At 40.5% G+C, this 23,066-nt stretch overlaps 1 protein-coding gene across 4 annotated transcripts in view; it reads right to left on the minus strand.

The window, feature by feature from the left end:
- Positions 1-23,066, minus strand: part of trps1 (trichorhinophalangeal syndrome I) — a 154,864-nt gene that overhangs the window by 81,611 nt on the left and 50,187 nt on the right. For all 4 annotated transcript variants that reach the window (XM_032535053.1, XM_032535050.1, XM_032535051.1 and 1 more), the window contains exons 3-9: positions 16,972-17,700; positions 16,523-16,638; positions 11,596-12,208; positions 11,050-11,264; positions 10,365-10,575; positions 9,427-9,661; positions 3,491-4,277 (exon numbers count right to left, since the gene is read on the minus strand). In XM_032535053.1, the coding sequence (XP_032390944.1) occupies positions 3,491-4,277; positions 9,427-9,661; positions 10,365-10,575; positions 11,050-11,264; positions 11,596-12,208; positions 16,523-16,638; positions 16,972-17,700 (2,906 nt within the window). The remainder of the gene's footprint in view (positions 1-3,490; positions 4,278-9,426; positions 9,662-10,364; positions 10,576-11,049; positions 11,265-11,595; positions 12,209-16,522; positions 16,639-16,971; positions 17,701-23,066) is intronic.

The raw sequence follows: 23,066 nt of genomic DNA on the forward strand, positions 1-23,066 counted from the left end.
ACACACACACACATACACACACAATTGAGCATAAGCTCCATAATTTCCTGTAGCGGATATAAAGTGATGTTAAATTATCAGCACGGAAAATAAGTTCAATTTATGCTTTCATTTCCTTACAAAAGAGACAAACACACACAATCAGTCACAAAAACACACTCAGAGGGCATGCATATGCAGACACATCTCACATAATTAAGTACACAAGCAGTGGAAAGCACACAAAGCCGGGTAGACGCACATGTACACCGACATGCATGAATTTATGCATAGAAAGAGGGAAGAAGGGAAATAGAACGCAAAAGTAATGAGAACTTTATGGAAATACAGCTGTGTGTATCTGTGTGTGTTGTGTGTCTTTTAAACATAATTAGCTCCGTCGGGCAGAAATGTAAACGAGAGAAACTTTAATGAAACTCTTCTCTGATCTGCTGAGAGCACACATTCCCATTTATCTCTCTCAATTCGTCTCTATATTATCTCGGTCTGTCTCTCCACTCAAATGGAATTGAATGTCATGCATGGGACTTTTAAAACCCCAAAGGTTCACATTTCAGCATAGCATTATGACCACATAAGATGAACACAATTATACTGTGTTTGTAAGGTCACATCCACATGTCCTTCCTCTCCCTTCGTGTGTCCATTTATCTACTCTTCTCTGCTGTCCTTGAGGTGGAATTCCCTTTGAAAACCCAATCTGGAATTTATTAGATGATCTAAGTTTTGGGTCGATTCACGTATGTTTGTGTATCTTCACAAGCGTTTACATGTTTGGCTCAGAGACGGACCATTCTCAGCCCAAGTTAACTCGAAAAACCACCATTACTCAAAGTCGGTTTCATTCCATTTATAAACTAAAACGTTAACCAAGCTTTTACTTTAATTGAATCTCTAAACCTCATACGCTTTCCATCCTTGCCTCATACAGTCAGTCAAAATGTCAGAAAACAAGATTTTAGACTGCAGACTGACTTTAATGTAATAAATCAGTATGAAAACAAAGCCTATAGTGGGGCAATGTCTTAACAAGGTAACAGTGTGCAGCAATTATAGATCAGGCCTTTCAAAAGAAATATCCTCTCCTCAATACAAAGCAAAAAGCCTTCCATACCAGAATACTAAGAACGTAGATACTGTGTGTGTGTGTGTGTGTGTGTGTGTGTGTGTGTGTAAAAACCTTTTGCGTGTATGAGGTGTGTATTGATTTCTGTGTATCAGGTGAGTTGTCCTTTGAAGAAAAGAAGAGAAAGAGTCGGAAGAGTAAAGAAAAAGAATGTAAATAAACAGGGGAGAGACAGATCGATGCAGGGGAGAATAGAACAAGTGAGAATGTGGGAGACAAAACTGCAAAACCGCGCGCACACACACACACACACACACACACACACACACACACACACACACACAAAACACACACAGGTTTAGATGAAATATGACTTGGCCATTTATTTCTGTTTCTGTTTCTTTTTATCCTTCGTCTCGTCCCGCCCACCTACTCCTTGCATCCTTCACCTTGCTCTTTATTTAGCCCTCCCTTCATCATTCTCCCTCACTACTTTTCAATGGCGATTTACAAAGAGTCAATCTGTATTTTGGGCGGGTTCACCTTTTATAATTCAGACTCTGCCCTCTTGCGTCAAAGGCTGCATTTAAATTGAACTAAAAGTGTGCGTGTCGCCCTTAAGTGCCAATATGTGTGTTTGGTGGTGTGTGTGTGTGTGTGTGTGTGTGTGTGTGTGTGTGTGTGTGTGCGTAAGCTATTTCAGATGATACTTTGCATCAGTGCCCCTCCCTTACCCTGCCCAGTGATGAGTCAACCTCAGCCTTGGGTGTGTGTGGTATATTCGCGTGTTAGACGTGTCAGTGCATGCCATGGAAACTGAGAATAAATATTGTGAAGTGAGATTATGGAGAGGGAGAAAGATAGTAGCAAAGACCATTTATTATGAAGCTATTAAAGTCATGTTCAGCTTCTTTTCTAATAAATTGTTTGTCACTTCTCTCCCTCTATCTTCTTCTCACCTTCACGCATGTGCAAGGCTACTTCTATTTGTTGCTCTAACTGAACGCAATAAGGCCTGAAGGGTCTGAAATACTCCAAAAAAGTCATGGACAGCGAATGTGGTTTTATACTGCATTATGTGTCTTTGTAGGGTAGATACCGTAGGATATCTTCACATGTGTAGTCAACCCTAGCGGACATGGAAATTACTGACCTACTGATAACAATCTTATGATGTGCTTCCAAATTATAAATGATCCCAAAGCTTTCAAAAATAGCACATATTTCCATCTGAATTTCAGGAAAATGTATTTTCATTGAATAGTGCAGCCAATTTGAGATATATATATATTTTCTTCAGGGTAAACGTCCCAAAGCTTCAATGAAGAGTTATGATGTTATAATGAAGAGCATGTTAAGGGGTTAACTTTTTTTGCTACACCCTTTTATTTCCATCTGACTCTCCCTATCTTCATCTCAATTTTCCTCCCTTTCTCTCACACGCATTCAGTCTCTCTCTGTCCCACTCTCTCTCACTCTCTCTTAGACACACACAGCCACACCCACGATAATGAGTAAACCTCTTGCTGCCCCACCCAGCCCAGTCTGCCAAGTTACTGCCAACACCACACACACACACGCACATGCAATAGACCAACCCACAACTTGTACAAAGGCTATACACTAAATCATACAATACACTGATGACAACATACACCACTCTCACACTCAGTACTACTCTTAATAGTCCTACCCCCCCAAAGAGACAACAACACACACACACACACCACAAAACAACACACACACACACACACACACACACACACACACACACACACACACACACACAGTTCAGTCTATTCTGATCTAATGTGATCATAGTCAATAAGCTCTGCGGTGCTGGCAAACCACATTCTGTTCCTACCAGTCCATGACATCACTGTGAAGTGAAAAGCATTGTGGGCTGCAAAGTAGGATGAGGGAACTGACTGACAGGTGGTAACCATGGGAACTTTCAGTTTGCCTCCCCGTTGCTGTAGCAACAGCCACGTTTCTCACTGTTGTGAGTTAAAATCTAATTTAAAAAAAGATGAACACAACTTATGGGAAAGGAAATTATGTCATGGAATCATACGCACATGGACATGAACACTCACATGGTGACGCTCGTACACACTTTGCTAGCCAAGGTCAATCTGCATAAGATCTCATTGTAGCTGATCTGTGCATTACGTCTAATCTTCATATATAAGCCAAAAGAAATGAAGACAAATGTGTATTAAAAGAAAGCACTTTAACAACTAATGCTCTAAGCAGGTAGATTCTGGCTATAGAAATTGAGCTACAAAGGCCTTCACCCAGAGAGTCAGAGCTAAAAGCTAAAATCAGGGTGTAAATTAGACAAAGGACGAAGATGAGAGCAAAAAAAACAGAGGGATATTAATAATGAGAGAAATAGGAGGGTGTGCACATGTTCCACCTTACCCGTAGAAGGGATTGTGACTCCTCTTTAGCAGCTCCTCCTTTCTCCTGCCCTCCTCCAGCGCCACTCCCTCCACCTCCTCCTCCTCCTGTGTACTGCTGTGGCATCTGGCTCATTTTCTCCCCTCCACCACCAACTCCACCTGCACAGGCTCCTCCTGGCCTTCCTCCACCATACAGCTTGGTATCTCCCAAAAACGACTTGGTGTCTCCCAGGTAAACCATGCTAGGCGAAGCTACGCGTCTTTTCTGCTGCAAGGCCTCAGGATTGGCTGAAACAAACGACAATGAGAGTGGGGAGGAGAAAAGAGAGGGGCTTCCACCTCCTCCTCCTCTTTCTACTCCTTGTTCAGGTCCCATTCGCTCCTTGGGCACCCAGAGCAAACCGTGGGCCTGCTCACCTCCTCTTTCCCCTAGTCCTCTTGTCTCCCCAGGAACCCAGCCTTTTTCCCGCTCTCTTTCTTTCTCCTCACCCCCCTCACTTTTTACTACCCCTCCTGCCTCTTCTCTGCCTCCTTCTGCCAACAGTCCCTCAGGCGGTGCAAGGGAGTAGAGGAGGCGAAGATCCCCTTTGCTTTCTTCTTTAATGGCTAAGGTAGAGGGAGCTGAGCAGCCATTGGCTGAGAGTGTTAACGAAGGCGTCAGTGAGGTGGGTAAGGAGGTTGTTGTCAGTGAGCTTAATGAGGGAGAGGAGTCATGACAGTGGGCCGAGTTAAAATGGTCGAGGAGGGCTGACGAATCAGGAGCTGTGAAGTCGCAGCGTCGACAACGGCAACACGCGTGGACACGCCTGCAGAGAGAGAAAAAAAAGCAAGGACTGAATTATCCACAAATACAAATTTGAATGAATAAAAACTTCCTTTTGAATCAGTTTAGGCTGGTCTTGAAAATTTAATTTAGTCATGAAGGTGATCTTCAATGTGACAGAGAGTCACTCTAAAGTCAGAACAGTAACACCAATGAGACAGAACAAAAGAATTTTACTTAAATCGTCTCCATCAATTTAAAATGTAAAACGGATTCATGTCTATCAGTTTTTACTGGGCTGCATATGACAGATATTCAAAAGTGTGTCATTGACCTCATTTAGATGTAAATCTACTCCCTGAATCCACTACATTGCATTTAATGTGCATTTGTGCCTGATTTCCTCCAACCACTCATGTAGAGTTTAGCCGAACCCATGGCCAAAAAGTAACTCAGTGTTCCACTAAATAACAATGATTTAGGACTGTGAGGAATGTCAATAAATCTGAATGACAATGTTGGAAAGGCCCAGACTGACCAGCAATGTAAACGATACAACAGAGACAGAAATATCAGAATTTCCTGGCTTGGAAAAGTCAAAATCAATCGGTCATCTATACCAAGAACATGGACTCCTTTTTGCAATTAACTAGTAGCTGTCAAAACATACCTAAATGAATATGTAAATACTAGTTTAATAGAACAAGCAACTATATTTTTTCTGAAATGAGGTAAAAATCGTATGTTGACTGTTGTATTGATAGGTTCTGCTGTGAACTTTAAACAAACTCTTTCTCTTGAAAACAAATAACAGAATAACAATTCATACTTTTCTATCTGAATTATTTCAGAAAAGACCTGGCATGCATGAGAAGTAGGAACTGATTTGTACCATTATTCGGCAAATAAGTCAGGTGTGTAACTTTCACTCGCATCTTGCCCTAAAGCAGCAATTCGCTCGACACTGCTGTTGTTTTCACTTGAGTTTTCTCACTGGTGACTTCTCATTACTGCCACACTTCAATGCGAGTTTTTTTAATAACAGTCGGTGGAATAATATTATGCGAAGGATTTCATTGCAAACATCTAAGGACTATCCAATTGTCATTTTTCTATTCTAGCCTCTCTCATGCATGTGGATTGTTCTTGGGGACCTGTCATAACAATTCTTACATGCAGGAAAAAACTAAAACAAAACTTTATGGTATACATACCGTACATAGAACATATACACTACCTTTCTTATTTGTAAGCCATTTATCTGATGTGTTGTTTACATGATTGAAGTGAAATGGTAATGATATGTAAGTTATAAACAAACGAAATGTATAGATTTAAAATAAATGCAGTGCAGAGATGTGCCTCTCCTCTGACTCCCTCACTCTTTATCTGTATACTATCTGTCTGTCTCTTATTGCCCTTTATTAAATAAGCTAAACTCCCTGGGTAACGACAGATTCAAGTTAGTATTTTAAACAGCATCTTGATCAGATCAAAGTAGTCTAGGTATTTGTGAAAATGTGTGTGAGTAAAGTACACCTTGTACCAAGTGGACTTAAAGGTCTCCAGATGCTGAACAGACACAGTGGCGTCTCTGTTTGTCATCACCACGCACACGCTCGCGCATGCACGCATGCTCGCACGCACGCTCGCACGCACACACACGATAAATGAAGTTTATATCATTCATTCTACACATGTCCTGATCCAATCTATGTTCACCCTGAACACTGTCAACAGCTACATCTGTCTCACATACAGTGAATTACATTTTTCCTATGACAAGAAAGGGGACATTAGATTTAGTATTAAAGTAAAGTGAATTTCGGCCTTGGAGGTATTCATTTGTAAAGCGATGTGGAGAAATATGGAGAAAGCATTTTAAAAGATCTGTTGATAAAGTAAATAATCCACAAGACAAGAATTGTCCAAGAAAGTTATGTTATATCCCCTAGATAAGAAATGTGTAACAATGAACCGGGGAAAGCAAAAAAGTCCTCATTTATATCTCTCCTGGCAATATGTGAAGTCAAGAATTTGTAATGTAACACTAACGTCTATGTCTGGTACGAGGGTTTTTTTGCCGCAGTGGACTGTGAGGTCTATCAAAAGCACACATTTGACTTAATATAGTTAAATATGAAGCTTTACATTTGGTTTGCACCCTCATAGTTACAAGAGACTTTTAATCTGTGACTGGTCCCAAGACAGCCAACCTAAATGCATTTGATATGTGAGCAAAGAGCCTGTGGATCACACACATTTGTGTCTCTATTTGTGTGGTCTACAGCAACAAAGTGTTTCAAATAAGAAATCTATGTTTAGGGTTACAACCCCTACATCCTGTGAGGTCAATACACACCTGCATATAGCAAATACACAAACACACACACACCAAGTGTCAATAATTAAACTACCAGAGCATGGCAGTATGTTTGAGAGTAAGCTTTATATATTTAGAAAGTATAATAACATCTTATATTTGTGTTTGAAACCACACATTTTGCATCTTACTTTGAAGTCCAACAACCTTTCACATAATAACAAATACTAAAAAGTTGTTGCTGGTGTGCCTGTGCCGAATGTCATAATCTCAGTGAGAGTGTTACGGTGTAGAAGTTGTAGAGGAGATTGATTAGTTTGTTTCAGCCAGTAACTCCCCCCCTCCCCCCCCCAAAAAAAAAAAAATGGTTGATGTGGTGTACAAATGTCTGGCTTTACTTCAGTTATATTTGATTTGAGCTCTGAGATTCAGGGATTAGATTTAGTTAAGGACGTGTGTGGACTGTTGAATCCCCTCCACACTCTCTCATTCCCCTTCTCGCTCAGTCACCCTCTCTCCCTCTTCTGTCTGTCTTTCTCTCACTTTCTCCCTGTTTCTTTGTCTTTTATTCTTCTTGTTTCTACAGACTCGTCTTTCTCTTTTTACTTTTTACTGTCCTTTCTGTCTGTATACTCCATCTCTTCTGTCTTCATCTTCTCTCTGCTCTCACCCTGAAATAAATCTTTCATTGTTTGTAGCAGAAATCCTGCTATGTTGGCTCTGTCATGTGTGTGTGTGTTGTGTGTGTGTGTGTTGTGTGTGTGTGGTGTGTGTGTGTGTTGTGTGTGTGTGTGTGTGTGTGTGTGTGTGTTTGTGTGTGTGTGTGTGTGTGTATATGTGTGTGTGCGTACATGCGCAAGAAAACAAGAAAGTTACTTTTATAGCATGCTTTGTGAACATATATCACGAAACAATCCAAAACTGCAATCTAGATCAATACTTAAACAGACACAAAGATTTCACACAATTCTCAGTTCTCTCTCAGTGTCGTAGTTTGTTTTCAGCCTCAATTTTTCCACACCACCCCACTTATTTTCCCACCCTAACTTATAGCTTTCGCTGTCATTTGCTGGCTCTGTCACTAAAAAAACAGTAAACATGTGTATGTGCGTGTCTCTGTGTGTGAAGGCAAAAAAGGGGCAGAAATTGGCTTGTAAAATGTATGTGAAACTGAGCTTACTGCTTATTTAGCAGTCAAACACATACAGACAAAAAACAACATTTCAGTTTAGCATCATATGAGAACAAAGAACTTTCATAAAAGAAAAATTGAACTGACAACCAATCTGTAAGTCTTTAGTAGTATATTGACAGGCTGATCCTCTTTGGAGAAAGCTGCTCCAGGATGGATAGTCAGTAAAAATACTAGTAGTACAAGTCATAAATATAGGATATCCACAGATTTTACGGATCAAAGTCTGTTTACAAGTCTCGGGGAGTAATACTGCAAACGTGAAACAAGTTGTAAAAAGCATTTTGTGGCTCCAGAGGGAGCTTTGTGAAATCAAATTGCATCAGTTAGAGGAAACTGAAAACTACAAATTTGAAAACAAAAAAAATAATCTGGCCTCCGTAGCCCACTCCTCATCCCTTTGTGAGGCTTGTGGCCCAAGGCTACATTTGCCGCTACTAGTATAACACACCCTAATCTTTGACTGAAATGTAGCCAGGCAAGTTGCATCGGCCGTAATGAAGGCAGCAGGTTTTGAAAACTCTATATAAAAAATAAATCTCTGGTTCTGCATCAATTTGACTCTTTTATAGGCCTTGTACTTGTAGTAGTTTCAAAATATGACAACATATGAGTGTACTTGAAGTAGAGCAGTTTCACAGGACAGCATTAGTTTAAAAAGGTAGTGATGGAAAGGCCACTTTCCAAAGAAGGAAAACCAGATTATCACAGTTTCATGTCTCAGAGTTGATTCCAAGATTAGAATCAGTCATTGATAACTCAGTAGGTAAGGGGATCTGTTCCTGACTTTGTAGTGCAGGAGCACATTTTCATCTCCCAATCAGTTTCAAACTGCCAGTATCTGAAAGGTACATGATTATCGCCCTAAAAGGCAATGTCATAAATCACAGACTGAAATGGGGAAAATGAGTGATGAGCTCAGGAGACTGAAAAACTGCAGACAGAAACTTACAAGTGCCGTCTCTTTAAGTAAAGTTTATCACAGTAATGGTGATACCCAGGTATGTGATACTGAAACACGACAAAGCTGTGAGAGTCACTTCCAGGTAATGTGCATCTACCTACCTACCTGTCTTAATGATCTAAATTGTTTTATAAATGGGTTGCTGCTGGAAATGAAGATCCCAAGCAACACTTTATCATCTTCCTGACTAACTATACTCAAAATCATCAGAACATTTAGTCATAGCATCTAGCTGTGCTTCCACCCAATATAGTCCCAAATCAATATCTGCCTAGGAAATAGTCTAGTCTTAATCTGCAATGCTATTTGTACTCGTTGTGCATACGCAGGCCACAAAAAGTCATTATTTTGTTCTTGTTTTTTTGTTTGCTCACTTTTACTCACAACATGCTAACTGGCAACATGGAATTCCATTCACTATGCTAAGCTAAGCTAGCGGCGGCGCTGCCGGTGTTGCACTGGACTAAGACAACGCATGCACTGAAACAAAAAATTTGTTGGCCCACCTATCTACAGCTAGGGGAGACCGTGATAAGCCCTATTTCAAGAAACGGTGGCATATTCCTTTAAAGATACATAGGAAGTCTACATAGGAAAGCTTGTTAATACCTTTTCATGTCTAAGAATCAATTATAAAAAAACACTATCACGTGGAATAGTAATAATCATTGATAGTATTTAATCAACGTTCTCAAATTCCATCTCGCACTTACCTGTAGTGTCTAAAAATCTCTTCTTCTACTTCCGTGATGAAGTGACACTTTGTACAAGAGTACTCCCTCTCTCCTCCTCTCCCCCCTTCCTTGTCTCCCCCAACCTCTTCCTCGGCCTTGACATGTGGCGCTGTCCCCTTTAGGTTAATCAGGGTGTGGCAGCTTTCGTAGTGCTGGAGCAACACGTCAATGTCGGTGGTGGCAAACGCACACTGGTCACACAAGTGGGTGACGCCTGAGGAAAATCAGGAGCAAGAAACAAACATCATGAGGTGACCTTGTAATTCCATTCAGGAAAAGCACAATTCGCCAATTATCATTTTCTGTTACGGCATTACAAAACTGGAATTCATTGCCCAATACTATCAAAGCTATACATACATATTCCACCTTTACAACACACCTTAAAACATGGCTGTCTGATAACTATTACTGCACACATTAATCTGTCAGATGTGATGTGTGTTCAATGTGACAGTCATTGTTGCTGTGCTCCATCTCTGCTGCCTGCCTCCGTTATGTCTTTTATGTGCTTTCAATGTGGCGTTTTCTTTTTTTTTGATGGAGTTTTTTTCTTTTTCTCCTTTCTCTTATCTCCTTTGTATTGTCTTTACTGCATGGACTGATTTAATGCCACTGTCATTATGTGTGCTTGTTTGTTTATTCTTTGTATGTTTTAACCCTTTTTACTAAGGCCTGCTGACATCATAGATGTAATGTAACTCATTTTAATATGTTAACCACTGTATTTTAGGATGCCTATTGTCAACTGGCCAGGGACTGCAGCTGGAAATTAGCCGTAGAGGCTAAAGCTGCTCCTTTTACTGTACAGTTAATTAAGGGGGACTGACCACAACATTATAAACTAATAAACTAAACTAAACTAATATTGGCAATGTTTTGACAAAACATGCCAGATGAGGGATGCCTTTGAATACCTTGTGTGACAACAGGATGGGCAGGGTCATAGGGGCGAAAAGTTGATCCCAAAATCCCCCCGGGGTCCCCTCTAGGATTAGGAGGGGTCAAGCTAGGCGAGGTGGCAGTAGCAGGTTTCGATCCGATGGTGTCCTGCTGCTTGGTGGACGGAGGAAACTTGGAACAGCATTTAGGGCAGGTGGGCCTCCGACAAGCAAAAGGGTGAGACACCTATTGAGAAGAATCAGACGAAGTTTGGTGAGGAACAGCATGGATCTTAGCATGCTTTCATTATTATTGACAAAACCGTGCATTTTGAGGTGAATATAGGTTAAGAGAAGTTTTCTTCTGTTGTGATATGATTGTTTTTTGTCTATGCAGGTGATATCACCTGTTACCAGTGTAAATGTATATCATTAACAGAATGACGCCAAGCCCAATTTTTTCCTGTAAACCATCCTCTTTTTCTTTAACAGCTGCAAAAGCACCATTTGGCAGCTGGCACAAAAGGAGGGTGGGGAGTGTGCGTGGGCTGACTGGGGCAATCAAGGGAATTTTTAACTAGGTCGGAAATTGGAACAATCAACTTTACACTTATATATTACATTTTATTTTGTTATTTTCTCAGCTTGCAAAACAGCTCAATTCGTCTTCAAACAACAATGCACCAAGCAAATAAACAGTTCAATATTTTATTCATCTCACCTCCCCCAGGTGTTTATGTGGCTGACAGAGCCCCTGTGGACAATACATGCAGTGCTGAATGCAACATCGGTGGATGGAGTGGTTGTGCTGGTAGTGCAGTAGTAACGGTGCTACTACGATCACATCTGCACTATGGGCCATTGAGTACCGGAAATCGCACAACTGACAGTTATAGCTGGTCACAACTGCTTCTGAATCACTGCTGTTTGGGTCTCCTAGAAACAGAAAACAGAGCAAAGGTCTGTTAAATAAAACAGTTTGGGTCTTGAAGAAGAACATCAAAATCATGTCAGAAATTTACCAAACAAGGGTTAAGTAGTTTTAAGCACTAAGCAGTTTTGTAGAACTTTTAACAGCAAATAAGTAAAAGTGAGCAGTGCCAGTGTGTCTAGGAAGAGCATCATAGTACTAGAAGAAGTAGACAATTTAGAATGTTATTTAATGCTATGACACCCTTGTGCTTCATAAAAGTAGTCACCTTCAACTGAACACTGAACATGTAAAGCAATTCATCACCCCATTTAACCATACTTCCCATTTCATTACCTTGGCTGGTGCTGGATGGGTTGGATGATAGATCTTTGCGGCTTTTGGATGTCATGTGGCCTCGTTCTTCTCCTTCTCTTCTCCCTCCTCTCTCCCTCTCTCTGTCCATCCCCCCAGGATTCGAGTTGCTGGGGCTCATAGTACCTCCCGTGCTCATTCTATGTCTTTGTTCATAGTGCTGTAAGAGCTTCCCCGAGCCCCCTGACCACTCACAACTCCAGCTACAGAATTTACACCAATAATATGTCTGCACCGCATCTCGACCCAGCTCCCCAGTCCAGCTTGACGAATCTGAACACGCCCTGACTGGGATGGAGTAACCGACCAAGGAATCGTCTTCCGCTCTCACTGCCACTCGCTCAGCCCCGTCTAGGATTTGACTCCTCCCCTTCCCCTGGTTGTCGTGCGTTGCCAGGCTATTGGTTGCCAGCAGGGGTGTGGATGGTGGAGTTTTGACTTTATTAGGATGCGAGGACACAAAGTGTTGTTCAAGTTCTAGGGAGTTACTGCCCATGTAGGTGAAGTTGCAGAATTTGCAGCGAAAGTACTTTGTATTCCCCTGGCAATCAGAGGTCTTACGGCCAATCCCAATTAGCGTGCTACCCAGCATCACCTGTTGTCAAGCAGAAAAGAGAGGGGAAAAGACATAGACAAAAAGGATTAAAAATCAAACTCTGTTTCATAAAGTCACACGTTTAAACTTGAAAGATCATTTGTGAAGTAAATGAAACATGACTCTGCAATAAATTCATCAATGTCATTTTTAATTCATATGCTGCAGATACTTAAGGTAGGCCTACATATGGCATGAGCCTTCGAAACACAGAGTTGTGCTTGCAAAAATATGGAAATCCATGCGTCAGCTGCTCTTATCAACAAGTTGTGAGCTTAGTACTTAAAGCTTACAACAAAGGCAATCAATCATTTTCTATATGTAACTGTAGACAATTACAAGGTTGCTCAAACTCTAACTAACTGGCCAATAACATCAGACTCTACTGTAGTATCTGTATTAGGCCAAGATTTTGCTTTACAGAGAAAGCAACCTGACACTCATCTGTATTTTATTAGGTTAGTCCCTTAGCTGCAGAAGATTATAGTGTGCTGCTGGCTCTAGTGGTGAGCAGACAACTGACACTTACACTGACTTACTACTACTACTACTACTACTACTACTAGACTTACTACTGTACAGTATGGATCTTTACGGATCTGTGGATTTATGCTCACTGTCTTGGCAAATACAGTATTCAACTGGTGAGCAAATATGTATTATGTATTGTCATTTTCATATAAGAGCATTTAGCTTTTACTGTGCAAATGTTGATGCGTGCATTTGTTTTGATTTCAGTCATAATTATCATATTATTTTATACATTTTGTTGTATTTTCAACTCTAAAACATGAATGTATTCCCATAATAAATCTATTAATTAATTCTTGTCCTCCAGGTCATCATTTTGTACGTTTTGGAGAATAACACTGTGAAAATTGCTTTGTTTCCTTTTTTTGCAATTAAAATGTGGTCATTAAACCTCTCACTGTCTTTTTTAGTGGTAAGATGAAGACAAAACATTATACATGATACAAAAAGAGCAAGAAAAGTAACATAAAAAGAAATAACTACAAATGCCAGATGGTACATTTCAGCTTTGTGGAGGAGAATGAATTCAGAAGGCTAAATGAGAACTATTACTGTCTGTGATCTCACAAAAGCAATCATGCAATCATGATGTCCCAAAGACCCTGCCCAGGCAATTAGAGAAGAGCCAAAAATCAAGTCCTTACAGCATGTAGAATGGACAGAAAGACACAAAGGGGAACATGAGAGGGAGAGGCAAAGAGAGAGAGAAAAGAGGCAGAGGACAATTGGGACACGTTGAGGGAAAAGTGTGCAACTCGGGGAATAGAAAAGAGGTGAGAGATGGATGAAAAGCAAATTGAGAAGAAAAACAAAATTAGAGTAAGAAAGAGTGAGCAAAGAAAAAAAGCTGAGCTGAGGAGAAGGTGAAGGAAACACAAAGACAAATGATGAGAGAGACAAATGGAGAACAGAGAAAAAAAAGAGGTAAATGTGTCCAACAACTGTTTCATTACACTGCCTAACAGCCAATTATAACGAGTGGTTTCAAAGCATTTCTCTTCATTCTCCACTTTCCTCCTCCATCTTTCTCGCTTTTTCCTTCTCTCCCCTTTCCATCTCCTCCCAGAGTCTCTTTTCCCGCAATGTCATTGGTTGACAGGGCATCTTGCCTTAGCAAATGACAACATGGAATTTTCCAACCGTGGGCGGGAGAGAGAAAAGGCAAGTAAGGGATGGAGAGAATAGAGACCCCTTTCATTCGTTTTTTTTTTTTTATACTTTCACTTTTTCTTCATAATGATGACTTAAGCCCACTGGATTTTCTATTCCTGAAATGTGTGTGTGTGTGTGTGTGTGTGTGTGTGTGTGTGTGTGTGTGTGCGTGTGCTTGACTACTGTGTGTATGTGTGCTTCTGTGTCCATTACGTGACTTACGGCCATTACAGACTCCTGGTTTAAGCAAAATGAAAGTCCTTGACTATTTTCTTACACACACACACACACACACACACACACACACACACACACACACACACACACACACACACACACACACACACACACACACACACACACACACACACACACACACACACACACACACACACACACACACACACACACACACACACACACACACACACACACACACACACACACACACACACACACACACACACACACACACACACACACACACACACACACACACACACACACACACGTTTATTAGATAATTCTGTTTAAACCTTTCAGACAAAACCCTACTGTTCACGCACACTCATCTCAAAGTCTTAATCTTTGACCCGAAAACTGAGTAGTCCAGAAAAAATCCAATTAAGTCAATTAAAATTCTTAATGTTTATGCATATAAAATTCAATTTTTAGAGAACCTACAACTTTTGGTAAGTATTGACAATATACCTAGAGTACAAGATACGTATTAAGTTGAGGCTCTTAATAGACCTAATTTAGAAACTTGAAAATAAGGTGCACACCTCACCTCAGTATTTATGGTCAATTGCAGATATTTGGGAAATTATCTTTTGAGACTTTTAAGGGATGTGATAACCTCTCAAACAACAAAAAACCATGAAGCAATATGGAATAAATAGCTTGATCTTTCTATTGCAAGACATGGACAGAACATATTGCAGTTGTCATAAAACTTTAAATATCAACTCTTTATTACTACTTTATTCTAACTATTAGAGATTAATTAAATTTGATGAGGGACAAAAAAGCGTCCAGTAAGTCTAAAATTAATTTTCCTGCTTCATTAGAGCAACTGAGAAGCATCTCAATGTCTCTGATTGTCTGCTCAGTTGATATCCAGGCTGCAGGTGCATATTACGTCAAACGACTTTTTAATGTGGTTTGATGGAGTGTAATTACAAGGTAAAATCCAATCACCTTTAAGTATATGAACAACATTTATCTTGAAGAAATTATGAACTGCGCCTGAAGGTTAAAGGAGCTCCCACCTTCATTTACAAATTGAGCCCTGAATATGAGGGATTACGACAGGATATGCATTTATTAGCCATTATTAAAAATACTGGGGCTGCAGTAGCTCAGTCTGTAGGGACTTGGCTTGTGAACCCGGTGGGTAACAGATTTAAATCCTGGACAGAGCCGGTATGGAGTGAGCCCTCCTGGGCACTGCCAAAGTGCCACTGAGAAAGGCACTGAACGCCTAACTGCTCCAGGCGCTGTGCTGCGGTGACCCATCATTCTGACATCTCTCTGAATTTGTTGCATGTGTGTGTAAATCAAGAAAAATAACATAATTTAAAAAATTATTTCCCAAAAGGGACAAATAAAGTACATTGTCATTATTATTATTATTATTATTATGCATGCAGTGCCTGTGTGTTCCTGTCTCTGTGTGCATGTGCTCTAGCACACGTACATGTGTGCGGCCTGTTTGCCAGGTGACCTATTTTTCTCACTTGCTGTGTCTGTCTATCCATATGTCAGTGTATTAAATATATAATGTGCACAACAATACCTCGCTGTCCAAATCACATACACCCTATGTTACAAAACAGATTGTTTGCCCCAATAAATTACTCGGTTCAGTTATGGGCCTTGAAATGCAGATTTATGACAACAAGGGATGCTTATAGTGAATTTTTTCCTAAACCTAAACCTAAACCTACGTCTTTTTATGCAAATTCTTTTCAAAAATAAAGTTTATAACAAAGCAATTTTCACGGGTTTCTTTGTTCACAAACATTACTTATATCCAGTTAATGTTAGTGTAAAATCAACGTACTGAATCACTTTAATTCCCCAAATAAGAACAATATTTAATAATTAAATTGTACTGTCTGTTTAGACTTTTTTAATGTCCTTTTGGCTTCCCTGGACCATCTACTCCAATGACAACAGGAGCTGTTTGCAGCCACCGTAAGTAAAAAGGATTTTGAAAAGGGGCATTGGCTCAAACAACGCAGGCTTTTTATTGGACTGAGGAGGTAACAGGAAGCTACAAACCAAAGCTTCACTTATGCCGTCACTCTACTCATTGAACACTTTACCTTCCATCCAATTAATTCAATGCTATCACATCACAAGAGGCAATGTGCGGCTTTAGTTTATTCATTGCTTCTATGTTTTTGTCTGAGTTTTCTTTTCTTTTTTAACTTGGTTTTTACTTGTTACTCATTGTGGAGGTGGCATTGTTACTGCTTCTTTGTTTACAAAGTTTTGTGGTCAATTTCTACAGGTACAAATGCATTTTTAGCATGTGGATGAAATGCATTACCTTGTGAAAAGAAGTTAGGCGTACAGTATGTAAAATTGACTCATCTCTATTTCTTAACTGTGGCACATGCTTACCTGTACATCATATGTGCCATTCATCATAACTGTCCTGTGCTGTTGAATGTGCATATCTGATCTTGTTTTCCCCAACTCTTTGGCTTGGTTCCTCTGCCCCTGTCCTGCTTGTATATCTGTGAGCAGAATTAAAAAGGAGGGGTCAGACTTGTAGAAACAGATAAACAAAGTGGTCAGACTGCCAGAGGCACAAAAATCTAAGGACATGTCTGACGTCTGAGAAGAAGGAAACCTTTTAGTCAAATAATCAACAAGTCATTGTTGCAAGAAACCGGTGCACTGAAAACTGCATACTGAAAAACAAACTTTACAAAATCAAAATATTAGTGTGCCTGTACAATGTAATGAAACAGCAGTTCATACATTTGTATGTTATTTTCCATTTACAGCTGCTTTATAATATAAGTATCAATACCAGTCAAGCACATGGAGCAGGGAGCTGGAGTTACCTAGAGGAGTGTGTTGTGGAGCCATGTTGTGGAGTGCCAGGATGTGTGTGTCGAGGGCAGCATCCTGCCGCGTGCGGTTGTGCAGACCCAGGTGATACTTCCTAAAGTGCTTGACCAGGTCAGCGGGGTCGTTGCCATAGTAACCGTAACCGCACACGTTGCACTTGAAGTCCTGGAGTTTAGGAGAGGGGCTGGAGGAAAGCGGTGGGGTGTCAGTTGTGGACTCCTCCCCTCCTTCCTGTCTAGGGGGGAGGAAGGGAGCAGAGAGGAGAGGAGCCGTGAGATAATCGGCCTTCCCTCGGTCTCTTTTGCTCCTCTCTCCTTCCTCTGCCCCCTTCTCCCCATCCTCAGGTTCCGACTGGCTCTCGGGTCTGTCTGTCAACGCCGCTTGTCCTTGTTTGGCTCTCCCCCCTCCTGCTCTCCTCGCCCCTCTCCCCTCATTGCTGTAGCGCTCACCAACTGATGAGGGAGAGACAGATGAGGACACACACTCGCTTTCTCCCTCCTCCTCCTCCTCCTCCTCCTCCTCATCCTCCGGCTTCTCATCTCCTCTGATCCGGTCGGAAGATTCGGGTTCCGATGGTCGGTTTATTCGTTCGGCCTCTGCTCCCACTCTCCCCTCCTCCTCTCCCTCCTCTTCCTCTTCTCCTGCCGGCTTCCTGCCCTCTTCTTCCTCCTCCTCTTCACCTCCTACACTCCGGATAGGGGGATTCTTCTTCCTCACCATCTCTGAAAAATGAAAAAAGACAACAACAAAAAAGTTATTTTTGTTTTTTTGTTTGAATGATATGTTGACATTAACTAAAGCATGTAGACTTTATTGTTTATGCATACATGAAAGAGGAAAGACAATATCATGCAGATTTTGATAATCCCTTGAAATCAAGACACTAAGAGATACAACATGTCTGCAGGACTCAATAAACAAACAAAAAAACATCATACTGTGGATTGCACGCACACAAATACAGTTTTCTGACAATGATGTATGTGTACAGAATAGCTTTGATTCAATTTAAAAACGTCTTTGAATGCTGAAATCTGTGACGATCCTCAACCACAAACCCCGTCAAAGAAAAACAGCCCCAGCAAATCAGAAACATCTCAGCTGTAAGAGATTTTTTAGGGGTGTGTGTGTTGGGATGTTTGTTGCATCCTTAAGTGCAACTTTTTTGCCTGGTTTTCCTTCTTAAAACAGGGAGTGAATCTTTTTATCGTTATGGAAACCATCCGTGAGAATCTTCAACACATAACCACATCAAAACCCAAACCATATCAGAGAGACTGAAAGGGAGGGGTGGTAGAGAGAGGGTGAGGCAGAGATGGGGGACAGACAACCACATCAAACCACACACCCCATATCAGAAAGATGGATGAGGGAGGTGGTAGACTGCTATTCATCCCCTCCAGCACTCCAAATTTCTTTCTTTCTTGCGTCTCTTTCTGCGTGCCTTTCATTCATTTTCTGACTCCCCAATTCTCTTTTTCTCATCTCTCACTGTCTCTCTTGCTCTATCTGTATCACCTCCTGTCCTTCAGTTTCCTTCCTCTTCTTTATTCTCTTTTTGTCTTCTTTTTTTCTAATTTTAAATCCCATCTTACTCTCCATCAAGCAAAAAAGCCATTTACCTTGCATTTCAGTTACGTTTCTAGTCTCTATTGCCCTCTCTCCCATACAAGAATAATTGCTACAATAATTGAAGTAATTCCATCATTACAATTTTTCTCTCTGTTCCTGCCCTCTCCCTTCCTCTGTTGTCCCCCTTTTCCCACCATTCCACCCCTCCCTTCCATAATCACTATCCAATGCCATCAAATAACCAACCATGTGTTTTATGTTAAACCATAATGTTTCTGTTGTTTGAAAAGAGAACAATTGTGGTCTTTCTGTTCACTACAGTCATGACAGAGAGATACTGCTTGAGTGTTTTCCGAGCATATGAGTGCGCGTGTTTATTTGTGGTCGTTCAGTTCATATTCAGTCGTAAACACACACAGTCAACCCATTGAGTCTGTGTGTGTGTGTGTGCGTGTGTGTGTGTGTGTGTGTGTGTGTGTGTGTGTGCGTGTGTGCGTGTGGTAATAAACACAGTCAAACCCAACAGACGTCTGATTGACGCCAACAACTGATCACTTTTAGATCAATGCATATGATGGGAGAAGATACTGGTGTGTATGTGTGTGTAGGTGTGTGTGTGCGCGCAAGGTGGGTGTGTGTGTGTGTGTGTGTGTGTGTGTGTTGTGTGTGTGTGTGTGTGTGTGTGCGCGCGCGTGTAATGCATGCTTGATGATGTCTGTGGAAGCGAGAAAGCATGCGTGCGACCCTGTGACTAAGTCTGTTAGTGTGGGAGATAAATGCTTGTTGTTATTTACTGATAGCAAACTGCAACCAGTTAAAGCATGAGAGAAACACAGAAACACACTTCTAAAGAAAGACAAGTACAAGGAATGTAGTTGAAAACATAATCACACAACCACAAACAAACACATGGAGATGAACATAAACATATTAAAAAGGACCATATTTTAACAACGCTGTAATGTAATCTAGTGGATTAGGAAGAAAAGAAAAAACACACACAACAACACAAAAGAAGAGAAGATAAATGACAGAGAGAGGGCTGCTTTCTTTGTACAATCCAATTTTATTATGGCCTTTCTGGTATTTTACCTTTTTTCCCCCTCTTTCTCTACCATACAACTATTAAATAAAGCAATTTATGTCTAAAAGGGCCCACGCCTAGACCAGCCTTGCACTCCACTGTGTGTGTGTGGTGTGGTGTGTGTGTGTGTGTGTTGTGTGGGTGTGTGTGTGTGTGTGTGTGTGTGGTGTGTGTGTGTGTGTGTGTGGTGTGTGTGTGTGGAACAGAGGAAAATTCATCTGATGTTCACCACACCCAGTCAGGAATCATTCTTCACATCACCACAGTGGAAAAACTACAGATCGTTGCGGTAAAGCAATGAAGCTGAAATCGACCTACGAAAGCACCGACTAGTGGGGACTTAAGAAGTTCATCAAAGCGATAATAAGAAAATGATGCATGGTTATTGCTATTGTCCATCTATTATTTATTTACATAGGCCTCAAATGTTTATTTGCATACATGCTCCAAGATGCCGGCAAGAAGAAAAGGGTGGGTTTAAAAGGCGTACCATGTGTGTTGTTTACTGTGTGTTGGTCTGTGTGTCTAGGTGTGTGTGTGTGTGTGTGTGTGTGTGTGTGTGTGTGTGTGTGTGTGTGTCAGTACAGCCTTTGTAGGCTTCAGGCTGTATACACAGACTGGAACCATTACTATCAACTACAATTAGGTACAACCCACCACAACACATACCGCATAACAACTACTGCTACTAGCTACAATTAGCCCCTCGCACACCACAATGGCCCCAATACCACAGAGAGGATAAATGTGACAGTTAATCATTTCCATCAACTACAATTAGCCCCAATGCAAGTGAGGGTTTTATCTGGAATTGCCAATAATCACTCCAAGACATCCGTTGAAGGAAGTATCGAGAGGGGTGTGGGATGTTTTTGTAGGATATGTCACATACCTGGCCAAGGTATTGGGAACTATTTGGGATCATTCTAATTGAGTCATATCTAAGTTTTTTTAATGCATCTTGGTGAATTTGATCACAGTTTTTCAATAGATCCTCCAGGCAACACACTTTGATCTCACTCATGTTGCTTTCAGCTTGGTAGTACTATTAAAAAGGACTATCAGCTGTGTGGGGTCTGCAAGAAACAAATAAGTTCCATATCAAATATGTTCATCCATACATCACTGAGTCCATACAACATCAGAAACTGCTGAATTCATTATTACCATTAGCCTGAGATGACGTCTTATAATTATATAATTACATACATCTTATAATTAAGGAATGAGATGAGAAGCTGTAACCAGCGTATGTTTGATGTTAGTGCTTGATAAATATCTATAACTTCAGGTCTGGCAGGAAAGCAAGAAGATTTTCCAGTTCTTTTGTTTCTCCATCTCTGACTCCGGCAGAGCCCATGAAGAAGTGGAGGCTACCGGGCTGTGTTAGATGCAGAATGTTGCACGTCTGTCGGTGTTGGAATATTTTGGAGTGAAAAACAGCCACACTTAAGGCAGTGTTTTAGCTAAGTTAACATTTACGTCACATTAAAGTGTAATGCAAACTATTGTAATATGCAATGATGCATTATGAGTATGAGTAGATGAGCACAGTATTGTACACGACTTAAAACAATTAGTGGATTTAAAAAATGGTGGGCATTACAGAATTGACACAGAACACCGCCAAATATAATATTACTGGAGAAATCAAGTCTTTTTAGTTGGAGACCAAAGTTAGGTCTCTAATGGAAAAAATAGATTACCAGTACATCTAAACCATCATCATCCACTGACTTCAAGCTTATTCCCTAAATGCATATTATAAAGTCACTGCAATGGATGGGTTTGATACCGAATCCTAACACACTCACATATTCGTTCTGCTGCCTTCAGATAGCTATGCTCTTCCCCTCCCCGTGGGAGAGCTGTAGTTGGCATATCCATCTTTTATAAACAAAGGATTAATGTGCAGCATATGAAGAAATAATGCTAAAGGCAAGGTCTTGTTACAAAGAGAGATCTCTCTCAAGCTTTTCTTTCTGTTTCTCGGCCTGCGTCATTCTGTCTCTTCGTATTATTGTCCGCAGTCTTTGTTCCTACATTTCATCTGTCCTTACTTTTTTCTTCTGCTGCCATCTCTCTTCCTGTGATTCATTGTTAAAAAGATAGATAGAAGTGATGACAGACAGACAGACAGACAGACAGACAGACAGACAGACAGACAGACAGACAGACAGACAGACAGACAGATAGACAGATAGATAGATAGATAGATAGATAGATAGATAGATAGATAGATAGATAGATAGATAGATAGATAGATGTACACTAAGTAGGAGGATGGTTAAGAGAGGAAGGAAGAGAGGGGGGGGAAGTAAGAAAGTAAGGAACTAATTAATTTAAAAACAAACATAGTAAATGAAAGAAGGGAAGGAGGACAGGAGCGTTGAGGGGAGGAGAATATATTTCCTTCATTTAAAAAAAAAAAAAGATGTTGTCTGGGGAAATGGATAAACAGAAAAGGAGCATAGGAAAGGAATAGCAGATGGAGAGAAAAACACAGGTGGCAAAGACCAGATGAGCGCCACATACTAATAGTCATCCCCAATAAGTGGATGACTATTATAACAATCACTTTAAAACTTGCCCTAATGTCCAAAGTTAGTTTTAGTTCTGCCAACAGAAACAGCATGGTATTTATTAGCCACACTCGCGCTACTGAAGAGGGGCATTTCATAAACCTTTTCCCATTCTTCAAAGTCACCGCAGAACAAGAAAAAATAATCCTATTACTCAAATATTTTCAACAGATTCTAGCACATTTTGGGTCTAATTTGTCCGAAACTTTAAAATGGAGTTGTGCATCAGGTCAGCCTTACAGCGGTAGCCCCCTGAACAACATTGGGTTCTGCAACCCCCAGTGACCGTTGGTGTATTTTGACTAATATAATAGTAAAACCATTCTTTCAAGGATGTCGTGTTCTGAATTCCTTTTTAAGGTGATGGAAAACCTTGAAAGTGAGTGAGTGGACCATTGGGGGTGAGCTGTCCTGGACAAAAGGCACACAGAATACAATAAATGGACTCACTACGAGTACAAAATACTTTAATTAGCTGGATTGATGTGAGAGCAAACTGACTGTGCTACATTCAAATCAGCAAAATATATCTTTTATATTTATATGACCTGTAAGACGACTATTTGTACTGCATTTCAGCTACATGTACTGTATGCAACATGTTTTAGCACCTGATGATTTCTGAAGACTTTCAGATTTAGGTACAGTATGCTAGAGTTAGTATGAAAGATGTCAGAAATTACTTATCAACCAGTCATTAAGGGTTTTTACCTAACAAACATTAAAATGTTCAGTTATTTACTAAAACAAAAAGACCAGAATGAGAAAATGTCCATCACAATTTCTAAGTCTATGACTTTAAATTGCTTGTTTGGTTTGGCAAAAGTCCAAAGATATTCTTTTTACTAAA

Source organism: Etheostoma spectabile, chromosome 14 (genome assembly GCF_008692095.1).
Source record: "Etheostoma spectabile isolate EspeVRDwgs_2016 chromosome 14, UIUC_Espe_1.0, whole genome shotgun sequence".
NCBI lineage: Eukaryota > Metazoa > Chordata > Actinopteri > Perciformes > Percidae > Etheostoma > Etheostoma spectabile.